At 41.5% G+C, this 14113-nt stretch overlaps 1 protein-coding gene across 1 annotated transcript; it reads left to right on the forward strand.

Annotated features, from left to right (window-relative positions):
* The first annotated feature begins 9522 nt into the window (after nt 1-9522).
* Nucleotides 9523-13306, forward strand: LOC110506230 (uncharacterized). Its single transcript, XM_090222246.1, has 13 exons — nt 9523-9682; nt 9789-9839; nt 10043-10354; nt 10572-10691; nt 11193-11217; nt 11315-11364; nt 11496-11511; nt 11812-11855; nt 11972-11996; nt 12152-12189; nt 12282-12303; nt 12428-12480; nt 12920-13306. The coding sequence occupies exons 1-13, from the start codon at nt 9607-9609 to the stop codon at nt 13027-13029; spliced, it is 942 nt and encodes a 313-aa protein (XP_090078372.1). The 5' UTR covers nt 9523-9606; the 3' UTR covers nt 13030-13306.
* The last annotated feature ends 807 nt before the right edge of the window (nt 13307-14113 follow it).

Consider the following 14113-nt stretch of genomic DNA (forward strand, 5'->3'; position numbering starts at 1 on the left):
CTTTTTCTTTGCAACTGTTGACATTGAGACTGGTGTATTATTTAATGAAGCTGCCAGTTGAGGACTTGTGAGGCGTCTGTTTCTCAAACTAGGCACTCTAATGTACTTGTCCTCTTGCTCAGGCCTCCCACTCCTCTTTCTATTCTGGTTAGAGCCAGTTTGCGTTGCTCTGTGAAGGGAGTAGTATACAGTGTTGTATGAGATCTTCAGGTTCTTGGCAATTTCTCGCATGGAATAGCCTTCATTTCTCAGAACAAGAATAGACTGATGAGTTTCAGAAGAAAGTTCTTTGTTTCTAGCCATTTGAGGCTGTAATCGAACCCACAAATGCTGTTGCTCCAGATACTCAACTAGTCTAATGAAGTCTAGTTTCATTGCTTCTTTAATCAAGACAACAATTTTCAGCTTTGGCAACATAAGTGCAAAAGAGTTTTCTCATGATCAATTAGCCTTTTAAAATGATAAACTTGGATTAGCTAACACAACGTGACATTGGATCACAGGAGTGATGGTTGCTGATAATGGGCCTCTGTATGTAGATATTCCATTAAAAAAACAGCAGTTTCCAGCTACAATAGTAATTTACAACATTAACAATGTCTACACTGTATTTCTGATCAATTTGGTGTTATTTTAATGGACAAAAAATGTGCATTTCTTTCAAAAACAAGGACATTTCTAAGTGACCCCAAACTTTTGAACGGTAGTGTATGTTTGTGTTGATTAAATGCATAGATTGCTATACTATTATATTTGTCAATTCAGATTTTATTTTTGCCAATATATTGCTTTGTAAAAAAAGGCTACATGTACTCTGATACCATTGTTTTTACATTAGACAGAGCGTCAATTCTGCCTGCACTGATCTGTCTTCTATGTCACAAAGAGTAATGGATTGATCAAAAGTACTGGAGTTCAGCTGCAATGTGCTGTCTAAAATTCAAAAATATTATCTAGGTGACATCGTCTGCTGAATCCCATTTCTGCCTCATGACAGTCTGATTTAAAGATAAAACAATAATTCCGTCATTTTGTAGTTTTTTGGGTGAGGAAGTCTTAGTCGCCCCATTTTCCATCTAGCTAAGGATGTGTGCTTCAAAAAATTGTATTTCTCAAGTTTGACAATAAAGCTAACATAAACAGGCCAGCAGCATACCACAACGCATCCCACTGCTGGTTTACTTCTGAAGCTAAACAGAGTTGGTCCTGGTCAACCCCTGGATGTCATTCCAAACAGACACAAGCAAAAACTTATGATATAAAGGTTGCAGCAGCATAGGCTACACCTAAACATTAGAAATCTGACATGCGCAGTGGTCTAAGGCACTGCATCGCAGTACTAGATGTGCCACCAGAGAAACTGGGTTCGAGTCCAGGCTCTGTCGCAGCCAACCACAACTGGGAGATCCATGGGGCGGCACACAATTGGCCCAGCTTCGTCCAGGTTAGGGGAGGGTTTGGCCAGCATGGATGTCCTTGTTCCATCGCGCACAAGTGACTCCTGTGGCGGGCCGGGCACAGTGCATGCTGACACGGTCGCCAGGTGTACTGTGTTTCCTCTGACATATTGGTGCGGCTGGCTTCCGGGTTAAGTGGGCATCGTGTCAAGAAATAGTGCGGTTTGGTTGGGTTGTGTTTCGGGGGACGTTAAGCTCTCGACATTCCCCTCTCCCGAGTCCGTACTGGAGTTGCAGCGATGAGACCACACTGTAACTACGAATTGGATACCACGAAAAAGGGGTGAAATATTTGTTTTAATAATTCAAATTCTGACATGCTGTATGGGATGAAAACTAAACAATTTTTCAGTCTGATCAACTGTAGATTACTAATAAGAGCAGCTTTATACAGCCTATGTGCCCTGTCCATCTGGTCAGGGTAGACTAATTGGTAACTTAATGTATTTTTAGTCCATTTGTGTGTCAGGGGAAAATGTGAATGTGATCAAATTTAGTTTCTTTTCAAAATTGGGCTGGCTAGGCTGCCTATACGTTTTTAATCCTACATCACTAACTGGAATTAATGAATCCACATAATAGTGATGGCAGTACATTTTTTTGTAAGGCCTACAGTTGCATAGGCCTGCATGATGCAAACATGCATATCTTTCAGTTGTTGTCACGACTTCTGCCGAAGTCAATGCCTCTCCTTGTTTGGGCGGTGCTCGGCGGTCGACGTCACCGGTCTTCTAGCCATCATTGATCCATTTTTCATTTTCCATTGTTTTTTCTTGTCTTCCTATACACCTGCTTTCAATCCCATTCATTACCTGTTATGTATTTAACCCTCTGTTTCCCCTCATGTCTTTGTCAGAGATTGTTTGTTGTTCAGATTTCGTGTTGTTTGTATTGGTGCGCGACAGGTCCTCGTACCTACTTTGTTTTATATTATTCATCGTTTTGGAGTTATGTTTTGTTTAAAGTCATTAAACAACTCCATTCCACTAAGTTTGATTCTCCTGCGCCTGACTTCCCTGCCACCTATACACACGACTCTGACAGTTGTTGTCTATGTGTCTGAGTAGAGGATCTCACCCTCCTAATCTCGTCTAAATCTAATTTATTTGAACAATTATGCGGTAGCTGCAGTTTGACAGGGTTTTCTTACGGAACTACGTGGCTAAGAACTGTTGTAACAGGGATTATTATCGTAGCAACACACCTTTGGTGTGAAGGCAATCCCGTGCTGTGTTAGTTACATTTTCACGCCTTCGGGTGTAGTTCGTAAAGGTTGAAGTGTGTATGTTAGGATGGGAACGTTATAATAATTAAGGATGAAGCATGAATTCATGCCAGTAATAATAAGTGTGAAGATTTGATTTCCTCCCTTCTGTAATAAGCAGCCAATGAGGTATTTTTCCTTCATTCATGCGTTTAATCTGATACTGTTATAGCTCCGGCTAAACTGTTTATGCATGTAAGCACTTCAGAGTTATATCAAGCTAATAAATCATAGTTCTCACGGAAGGTGATAATTCTGACTGAAACTACAGAATAAATCGGCCAGTTAAAATCAAGGAACAGTTGTGCTCGTGGTTACTGGAGGAAGCCACGTGTGCAAATGGTCAATGTAATCCGATTAGGGTTGCAAAACTACTGGTAATTTACCAAGGTTACAGGAATCTTCAGTAACTTCCGTAATTAACAGAAAATCTATGGCAATCTATCATAACTTTGACAATCAAATAATGTATAATATAAATGTATTATATCTGTGTTCATATTGTCCATGAGTTTCTAGTAGATAGAGCATACGTTTCAAGAGAAAATAGCTTAATTAATGAAAAAAAACTATGGTATTCAGTAAATTGATGGTTTATATTTAAGATTGTGTTTTACAGCTTCGTCATGAATTTCTTTACATATTATTATTTATTTTTTCAAATGATAAGGCAACACTGAGGTCCAGAGATTATTACAGACATTTGTGAGTACCCAAAAGGGCCACTTGATGTCTTGTGATAGATTACATAAAATCCTTAAAGGATACCAACATTCTGGTAGTTTAATGGTCAAATTTGAAACTTTTCAGTAATCTACCCTCCCTTTGCAACCCTAAATCTGATTGATATGTTCAGTTATTGTGGTCATACTTCTACTGACTGTAGTGACTGTTAGTTACTGAAAAGTAGGCTAATCATGATGTCTCTTTCTCTTTCTGGAAGACAAACAGTAGTAATGCACTGACAGATAAAACTTAATTATTGAGAACTACACTATATATACAAAAGTATGTGGACACACCTTCAAATTAGTGGATTCAGCTATTTCAGCCACACTCGTTGCTGAAATGTGTATAAAATCGAGTACACAGCCATGTAATCTCCATGGACATACATTGGCAGTAGAATGGCCTTACTGAAGAGCTCAGTGACTTTCAATGTGGCACTGTTATAGGATGCCACCTTTCCAACAAGTCAGTTCATCAAATTCCTGCCCTGCTAGAGCTTCCCTGGTAAACTGTAAGTGCTTTAAGTACCAGAAGTGGTAGGCCACACAAATTCACAAAACGGGACCACCGAGTGCTGAAGCGTGTAGTGCGTAAAACTAATCTGGTCGCAACACTCATTACGAGTTCCAAACTGCCTCTGGAGGCAATGTCAGCACAATAACTGTTAGTCGGGAGCTTCATGGAATGGGTTTCCATGGCCAACCAGCCGCACACAAGGTTAACAACACCATGCGCAATGCCAAGGGTTGGCTGGAGTGGTGTAAAACTAGCCGCCATTGGACTCTGGAGCAGTGGAAACGTGTTCTCTGGAGTGATGAATCAAGCTTCACCATCTGTCAGACTTACCCCCATCGCGACATCCCCCAAAGGCTAACTTTCTAGCCCCTGCTATCTGCTTGCTTGCTAACCCGGTCTGCTAACTGCTAGCTTGCCTGCCCGGTCTGCTAACTGCTAGCCCCTGCTAACTGCTTGCTAACCCGGCCTGCTAACTGCTAGCTTGCCCCGGTCTACTAACTGCTAGTTTCCGGCCCCGGCCTGCTAACTGCTAGCTTACCTGCCCGGTCTGTAACTGCTAGCCCATGCTAACTGCTTGCTTGCTAACCCGGCCTGCTAACTGCTAGCTTGCCCCGGTCTACTAGCTGCTAGCTTGTTTAGCCCCGGGTCTACTAACTGTTAGCTTGTTAGCATCACCCTGCTAACTGTCTAAATTGCTGTCCCCAGCCAGCCCAACCACTCACTGGACCCATATGTTTACTTGGCTACGCATGCCTCTCTCTAATATCAATATGCCTTGTCCATTACTGTCCTGGTTAGTGATTACTGTCTTATTTCACTGTAGAGCCTCTAGCCCTGCACAATATGCCATAACCAACCATGTTGTTCCAGCTCCTACATATGCGATGACATCACCTGGTTTAAACATCTCTAGAGACTATATCTCTCTCTTCATTACTCAATGCCTAGGTTTACCTCCAATGTACTCACATCCTACCTTACCTTTGTCTGTACACTATGCCTTGAATCTATGCTATCGTGCCCAGAAACCTGCTCCTTTTACTCTCTGTTCTGAACGTGCTAGACGGCCAGTTCGTATAGTCTTTAGCCGTACCCTTATCCTACTTCTCCTCTGTTCCTCTGGTGATGTGGAGGTTAATCCAGGTCATGCAGTGACTAGCTCCACTCCCACCCCACAGGTGCTCTCATTTGTTGACTTCTGTAAACGTAAAAGCCTTGGTTTCATGCATGTTAACATTAGAAGCCTACTCCCTAAGTTTGTTTTACTCACTGCTTTAGCACACTCTGCCAACCCAGATGTCTTAGCCGTGTCTGAATCCTGGCTTAGGAAAACCACCAAAAACCTTGACATTTCCATTCCTATCTATAACGTTTTCCGCCAAGATAGAACTGCCAAAGGGGGCGGTGTTGCAATCTACTGCAGAGATAGCCTGCAAGAGTTCTGTATTACTATCTAAGTCTGTACCCAAACAATTTGAGCTTCTACTTCTAAAAATTCACCTTTCCAGAAACAAGTCTCTTACTGTTGCCGCTTGCTATAGACTTCCCTCTGCCCCCAGCTGTGCCCTCGATACCATATGTGAATTGATTGCCCCCCATCTATCTTCTGAGCTCGTGCTACTAGGTGACCTAAACTGGGACATGCCGGCCATCCTACAAACTAAGCTTGATGCCCTCAATCTCACACAAATTATCAATGAACCTACCAGGTTCAACCCTAAATCAGTAAACACGGGCACCCTCATAGATGTCATCCTAACTAACTCGCCCTCCAAATACACCTCTGCTGTTTACAATCAAGATCTCAGCAATCACTGCCTCATTGCCTGCATCCGTAATGGGTCTGCGGTCAAACGACCACCCCTCATCACTGTCAAACACTCCCTAAAACACTTCTGCGAGCAGGCTTTTCTAATCGACCTGGCCGGGGTATCCTGGAATGACATTGACCTCATCCCGTCAGTAGATGATGCCTGGCTATTCTTTAAAAGTGCCTTCCTCACAATCTTAAATAAGCATGCCCTCTCAAAAAATGTAGAACTAGGAATAGATATAGTCCTTGGTTCACTCCAGACCTGTCTGCCCTTGACCAGCACAAAAACATCCTGTGGCGTTCTGCATTATCATCGAATAGCCCCCGTGATATGCAACTTTTCAGGGAAGTTAGGAACAAATATACACAGACAGTTAGAAAAGCAAAGGCAAGCTTTTTCAAACAGAAATTTGCATCCTGTAGCACAAACTCAAAAAAGTTCTGGGACACTGTAAAGTCCATGGAGAATAAGAGCACCTCATCCCAGCTGCCCACTGCTCTGAGGCTAGGAAACACTGTCACCACCGATAAATCCACTATAATTGAGAATTTCAATAAGCATTTCTCTACGGCTGGCCATGCTTTCCACTTGGCTAGCCCTACCTCGGTCAACTGCCCGGCACCCTCCACAGCAACCCGCCAAAGCCCCCACAATTTCTCCTTTACCCAAATCCAGATAGCTGATGTTCTGAAAGAGCTGCAAAATCTGGACCCCTACAAATCAGCCGGGCTAGACAATCTGGACCCTCTCTTTCTAAAAATATCTGCCGAAATTGTTGCAACCCCTATTACTAGCCTGTTCAACCTCTCTTTCGTATCGTCTGAGATTCCCAAAGATTGGAAAGCTGCCGAGGTCATCAACCTCTTCAAAGGGGGTGACACTCTAGACCCAAACTGCTACAGACCTATATCTATCCTACCCTGTCTTTCTAAGGTCTTCGAAAGAAAAGTTAACAAACAGATTACTGACCCTTTCGAATCCCACCATACCTTCTCCGCTATGCAATCTGGTTTCAGAGCTGGTCATGGGTGCACCTCAGCCACGCTCAAGGTTCTAAACGACATCATAACCGCCATCGATAAGAGACATTACTGTGCAGCCGTATTCATCGACCTGGCCAAGGCTTTCGACTCGGTCAATCACAACATTCTTATTGGCAGACTCGACAGCCTTGGTTTCTCAAATGATTGCTTCGCCTGGTTTACCAACTACTTCTCTGATAGAGTTCAGTGTGTCAAATCGGAGGGACTGTTGTCCGGTCCTCTGACAGTCTCTATGGGTGTGCCACAGGGTTCAATTCTCGGGCCGACTCTCTTTTCTGTATACATCAATGATGTTGCTCTTGCTGCTGGTGATTCTCTGATCCACCTCTACGCAGACAACACCATTCTGTATACTTCTGGACCCTCCTTGGACACTGTGTTAACTAACCTCCAGACGAGCTTCAATGCCATACAACTCTCCTTCCGTGGCCTCCAACTGCTCTTAAACGCAAAAAAAACTAAATGCATGCTATTCATTCGATCACTGCCCGCACCTGCCCACCCGTCCAGCATCACTATTCTGGACGGCTCTGACTTAGAATACGTGGACAACTACAAATACCTGGGTGTCTGGTTAGACTGTAAACTCTCCTTCCAGACTCACATTAAGCATCTCCAATCCAAAATTAAATCTAGAATCGGCTTCCTATATTGCAACAAAGCATCCTTCACTCATGCTGCCAAACATACCCTCGTAAAACTGACCATCCTACCGATCCTCGACTTCGGTGATGTCATCTATAAAATAGAGTCCAACACTCTACTCAACAAACTGGATGCAGTCTATCACAGTGCCATCCATTTTGTCACCAAAGCCCCATACACTACCCACCATTGCGACCTGTACGCTCTCGTTGGTTGGCCCTCGCTTCATACTCGTCGCCAAATCCACTGGCAACAGGTTATCTACAAGTCTCTGCTAGGTAAAGCCCCGCCTTATCTCAGCTCACTGGTCACCATAGCAGCACCCACTCGTAGCACGCGCTGCAGCAGATATATCTCACTGGTCACCTCCAAAACCAATTCCTCCTTTGGTCGTCTTTCCCTCCAGTTCTCTGCTGCCCATGACTGGAACGAATTGCAAAAATCTCTGAAGCTGGAGACTCACAACTCCCTCACTAGCTTTAAGCACCAGCTGTCAGAGCAGCTTACAGATCACTGCACCTGTACATAGCCCATCTGTAAACAGTCCAAATATCTACCTACCTCATCCCCATTCTGGTATTTATTTATTTATGTATTTATTTTGCTCCTTTGCACCCCAGTATCTCTACCTGCACATTCATCTTCTGCCAATCTACCATTCCAGTGTTTAATTGCTATATTGTAATTACTTCACCACCATGGCCTATTTATTTCCTTAACTTACCTCATTTGCACTCACTGTATATAGACTTTTTGTTTTCTTTTGTTCTACTGTATTATTGACTGTATGTTTTGTTTATTCCATGTCTAACTCTTTGTTGTTGTATGTGTTGAATGTATGTGTCGAACTACGCTTTATCTTGGCCAGGTCGCAGTTGCAAATGAGAACTTGTTCTCAACTAGCCTACCTGGTTAAATAAAGGTGAAATAAAAAAAATAATTTACAAAAAGTCTGGCGGATGAATCTGGGTTTGGCGGATGCCCGAATGCATAGTGCCAATTGTAAAGTTTGGTGGATAAATAATAATAGTCTAGGGCTGTTTTTCATGGGATGGGCTAGGCCCCTTCGTTCCAGTGAAGGGAAATCCGAGCACTACAGCATACAATGACATTCTAGACGATTCTGTGCTTGCAACTTTGCGGCAACAGTTTGGGGAAGGTCCTTTCCTGTTTCAGCACGCCACTGCACCCGTGCACAAAGCGAGGTCCATACAGAAATTGTTTTTTTTCGAGATCGTTGTGGAAGAATATGACTGGTTTGCACAGAGCCCTGACCTCAACCGCGGCAAACACCTTTGGGATGAATTGGAACACCGACTGCGAGCCAGGCCTAATCGCCCAAAATCAGTGCCCGACCTCACTAATGCTCTTCTGGCTGAATGGAAGCAAGTCCCCGCAGCAATGTTCAAAAATCTAGTGGATAGCCTTCCCAGAAGAATGGAGGCTGTTATAGCAGCAAAGGGGGGACCAACTCCATGTTAATGCCAATAATTTTGGAATGACATGTTCGACAAACAGATGTTGTAGGTTCACATTTTAGTGTGAACCTATAAAGGCTTATGTATTTAAAACTGTTACTTCTACAGTGGGATACATAAAGTACAAAATGGTTGCAGTCACAATCAATTGGACCTCTGGTAGGATGGGTGATAGATAGAATGTTCAATAAAGTATATAAACTGAGAATTTAATCATATCAACTGTATTGAACCCCTTAATTTGCCAAATTGGTATACTGTTTGGAATGTAGAATTTGTAATGATTATAAACCAATCTGTAAACAGTCAAGTTTAGCAAGATATTTGTTTATATATTGTAACTGCAGATTAGTCCACTAGCAGATCTGTAAGGAAAGCCTGTAAATGTTACTAAAAATGTGATATTTAATAAATAAACACATCTGATATAAAGTTCTACGTGTTGCTGATGATTTCAATGATAGCTTATGTACCAGGCCACTTTTCCTATGCAACATAAGGGTGTGACACTGTAATGACAAAATGGCTTTGTTACGAAAGTATGCCTAAATATGTCTAAAGTATTTGAGAAAACACACCGAACAGACCTATGTTCCCGGGTTTTGACTTGTACAATGTGTGGTTACCATCATTAGTCTGAATAGGTAAGGTACGTCAACAATGCATTTCGCTGAAACCACCACTGAAGTCTCAGTCAACATCATGGCAGCATTAGGACTCCTATGGCTTGTGAGCTGTGAGTATTTTCTACTTTTCAAATAATACAAACATTTTCAAATTAATATTTATGTTAATTTCCTGAACAAAATACTTTCCCTGAGTGTATTCATTTGTCCATGCAGCCGTAGCATCCATCCTTGTCAAATGTGAAGATGCAACATCTGAACACAAAAGTAAAGTATTTCTGTTTATTGTTTTGAGGTGATTAGTGTTTTGGAAATATTTAACACATCAGTGTATACAATACAGTATAAAACAGAAATTACATTCTTAATGCACAGACTTACACTTAAGAGAAATCCTAACTTCCACTTAAGTCACATTTTCAAAAAGAAAATGAAGGGTTCACCCCTTATTGTTTTTTGTTTTTATGCAGAGATCTACCCAGCAAAGATATTTGGACCATCTAGCGTGACTGAAGGGGTAAACATCAATTTTAAATGTAGCACTACTGGCATCAGAGGACCTGAGGACAAGTTCAATTTTTACCTTTGCAAGAATGGAGTTGGGACAAGAATTGCGCTGCTGGAGGAAGGTGAAGATGATGCTATTTTCGACATGAAGAATGTCACACGAGAAGACTCAGGCAACTACAGCTGTGTGTACACCAGAGATAAACTTGTACCCAGTCACTTGAGGTCAACAGGGGATAATTTAGTAGTCTTTCAGGTTAATGGAGAACAGAAAGGTAACATTCTGTCAATATTATGTTTGTAATGATAAGATTGCTATGCATACAGTATATTTGTCAATTTGTTGCAGTGCTGTTTGAATATTTGTAATTCAGTCACATTTTCAGCCAATATATTGCTTTGCAATGAAAGGCTACATACTCTGACTCGGCAGCAAGTTTAACACCAGCGTGTACTGTACACCAGAATCTATTATATCAATGTTCTTCACAGAGGGACTAAAGAATATGGGAGGACAAGGGAGAGCGGGACTGGCAGCAGCCTTGGTCCTCCTGTTTCTGACGCTGTCTGTACTGCTGTTAGTGTGGAGGTACTGGGGAATCCTGAAACAAAGTAAGTGAAGTTGACAGTCTGTTCAGTTTAGGCCAGGAATCCATTCTTAACACAGTGCGCTGGACAGCCGACAATTCAGCTTTAAAAGGCACTTTCACCGCCGTTTACGGAGATCTCATTCACAAAACACTGCAGATTGACCTCTCAATCGGAAATTCCCTTTAAATGTCAACCAAGCAATGTGGAATTTGTCATTTTGATAAACTAATCTGTAAAGAGTCAAGTTTAGCAAGATATTTGTTGATGTATTTTAACTGTAGATTAGTCCACTAGCAGTTCGCATTCACAAAACACTGCAGATGACGGCTCAATCGGAAATCCCCTTTAAATATCAAGCAAGCTATAACGCAGATCCAACGTGGATATTTGAATCCCGGCCTTACAATCACCATGTCTAGCTATGTGACATGGTGGGGAAAGTGAACAAATGCTTGATGTTAAGTGTCGATGTATTTTAACACAATGCTTTAAGTCATTCCTTACTGTTGCTTTCTGTTACAGTGATAAGCATTGACCATCAACCAAGGTATAGAAAACCCACCAAATTAAAACAAAATACTACTTGATTTATCAATGTCCACATTGTTGAGACAGGGCAAAAAATATTTGTATTCTTCCCTCAGTGAGAATCAGGATACGGATCAAACATACAGTCTACTCTCAGTTGTACCAGGTATTGTATATCAGTTCATATTTTTACATTGCATATTTTGCATCACATATTGTTCCTTTCCTTCATTTCTTTAAGAACTAAGTCATAATGTATGTTTTCTGTCTTTGATTTCCATATCCTGGATGTTTTAGTCGCAGCTGGTGTAATGTAAGTTTCTCTTCAGCACCATTTTCTTTTTTTAATGGGCAATTTTGCTATTTCACCATACTATTGAGATGACACCGTTTTCATAAAAGTGTCAAAAGCCTGGGTTAGTTTTCCCTATTTTGGTAAAGAAAATCTCAGATATGCAGTATCTTTGATGAAACAATGAAGTTACCATATAGGTTTAGTATGTATTTTTAAAGAGTAGTTTTCATACAATAACCCTTTTCATAGTCTAAGATGATATCCCTTTTCCATGACTTCTGTAAGTTGTTTACAATGGTGTCAATGTCTTGTCTGTAGTGAGGTCCCCTTTGATGGTGAGGAAGGACACTATTCTATGATAGGTGAGTGGAGAGGTACAGTTTGTCTAATCATGACATTATTAATAATACCCTAGCTGAGAAAACACTTTGTTTATTATATACTGTATCTGACTATTAAGAAAGACATTCTAATACAGGGCTGGAATCGTCAGGGAGACTACGGTAAGACATTTTAGTAACTACCACATTATTTCTAAAGATATGACACAAATAATAATATTTCATTTGTAAAGTGCATTTCCCACACTCAAGATGCACAAATGATCAATGATATATGCCAAATGATCAATGATATATGTAATATTTCCCTTACACAGAAAGAATCCTGAGCCCTTGGGTTTACAAGGTGTGTCAGGTATGTATGCAATCTCATAGTTGTTCCTCTCTTTTCTGGAGTCCCTTAGACTTTACAGTACATACAACTGATCTCAGTTTTATTCCCAGCAGGCATGGGATCGGTGGTTCATCAGTAAGTCTGAATCCTGCTCTTACATTTCCTTCAGTATCAGGGACATTAACGAGGTGTATTGTTGATATTTCTCTAATTACATATTTACATGTCTGAGTTTGAAGTTCATTTTCTGTTTCTGTAGCTCTCCAACTGATCCTACAGGAGATGAGGCTCTGTACAGCGTAATAACTAGAGGTAGGTACTAAAAAAGAAACCAGTAGAATAGTATACGTACATGTATAGTATATAGTGTATATGTACTGTCTGATGGGTTACAAAGGTAGGTTCACATCATACCTATTTTTGTCTGTTGTCTGTTATACTGACGTAGAGGCAGCCCTGAGCATCCCACGTAACCAGATACTACACAGGTTGATGAATGTTTAGCCACATACACACAGAGACCAACAGGCCTGCAGACAGAGGAAGGCAATGTGAGCAAAGACTCATAACACAACTCAAGTCCCTCACCACTCAAACCACAGTGCACTGACGCAGCTATATTTATAGAAAGATGCACTTAACTGTAGCGATTTGGTTTTCCACAGACACTTAATTCTCAGAACACTCAGTTAACTTTCTCTACATACAGTGTCCAGCATGTTTGACTAAATCTAGCAACCTCTCCCCTCAGTGAAAAGACCAGAACAGCAAGGTGAAACTGCCATCTATGCCAAAGTGAAAACAAGGAAGGAGAAAGTAAAACAGGATCCTGTTTACAGTCTGTCATTACAAATACAGTAGTGCTATACAGTAGTATATGACATGTGAAATGACATGACAGAACATGTGGTTTATCTGCCTTTTTGGTCATAGAAGTATGGGGATAGTAATACTGTGCACCTAGGTGTATGCTAAGATGTGTTTTTTTAAATACTGCTTTGGTTTTGAACATATTACTCTTTGATGCAGTCTGCAGTCTGGGTGCTATCTTTGAGCCTAGCAAAGATGTAGAGGACATTATTCCACCTTTTATTCAATAAAAACAAACCAAGCTTGAAATGAACGCAATATAAATTCAAACAAAGTGTTAGCCAATGTTTTCCACGTGTTTGTTATGCCAACATGGAAGTATGAATTAAGACACAAAATGAATGATAAGACGAGACCGAGACATGCATAGAGAAAGAGACAAAGGAGAATGTGTGGCAGGCTAATGTGGTTACAGTGTTTCTATAGAAAGCTCAGTCTAATGGGAGAGGGAGACAGAGCTTAGTAATAGACAAGCCACTATCATCATGTCTCCCAGCAGAGGGGAAGACGGGGAGGAGAAGTGGAGAGGAGGGAAAGAGTGGGAGGCTGTCTGCAACATATTACCATTTCTCCACACACACCATGACCCAGGGGCTAGGCAGAAGAGATTGATTTTTTTCCTCCCAGCATTTTCCATTTGCTGTCACTCTCACAAGGCATTGTCATCATAGACCCATGTCACACACCAGATGGTTTCACTCCTACGTGACGCTCATCCCTCAACTCAATAGTGCAGACGGCCGTTCCGCTATCTGACGTGAGACAATGCATAATAGACATGATGGAGTTATGTGGCTCACAGACATGCATACACACACAGACACACACACGAACACAAAAACACAAACAAACACACATACACACAAAATAACATCTCAAAATCGAAATATTCTCATCCCACAGGTACTCCAGCTACTGTAGTATCAGGGGAATGGATGCTGTATATTAGACAAGCTCTCAATACACACATACAGATGCACACTCCTCCACCCCTATTAACCCTGACATTAAACCTGAAGCAACAGTCTGAAGCCACCTTAGTTAGACGCATGGCTGAGGCAGCCTCGCTGCTAGC

Source organism: Oncorhynchus mykiss, chromosome 26 (assembly GCF_057628025.1).
Source record: "Oncorhynchus mykiss isolate SJ-2025 chromosome 26, ASM5762802v1, whole genome shotgun sequence".
In the NCBI taxonomy this organism is placed as follows: domain Eukaryota; kingdom Metazoa; phylum Chordata; class Actinopteri; order Salmoniformes; family Salmonidae; genus Oncorhynchus; species Oncorhynchus mykiss.

Excerpts from the sequence above, each read along its gene's own strand:
- LOC110506230 (XM_090222246.1), top strand. The coding sequence starts at position 9,607 with ATGCATTTCGCTGAAACCACCACTGAAGTCTCAGTCAACATCATGGCA. Across the intron at positions 10,692-11,192 it reads CTGGGGAATCCTGAAACAAA|TGATAAGCATTGACCATCAA; the intron begins GTAAGTGAAGTT and ends TTTCTGTTACAG. Across the intron at positions 12,304-12,427 it reads ATGGGATCGGTGGTTCATCA|CTCTCCAACTGATCCTACAG; the intron begins GTAAGTCTGAAT and ends CTGTTTCTGTAG.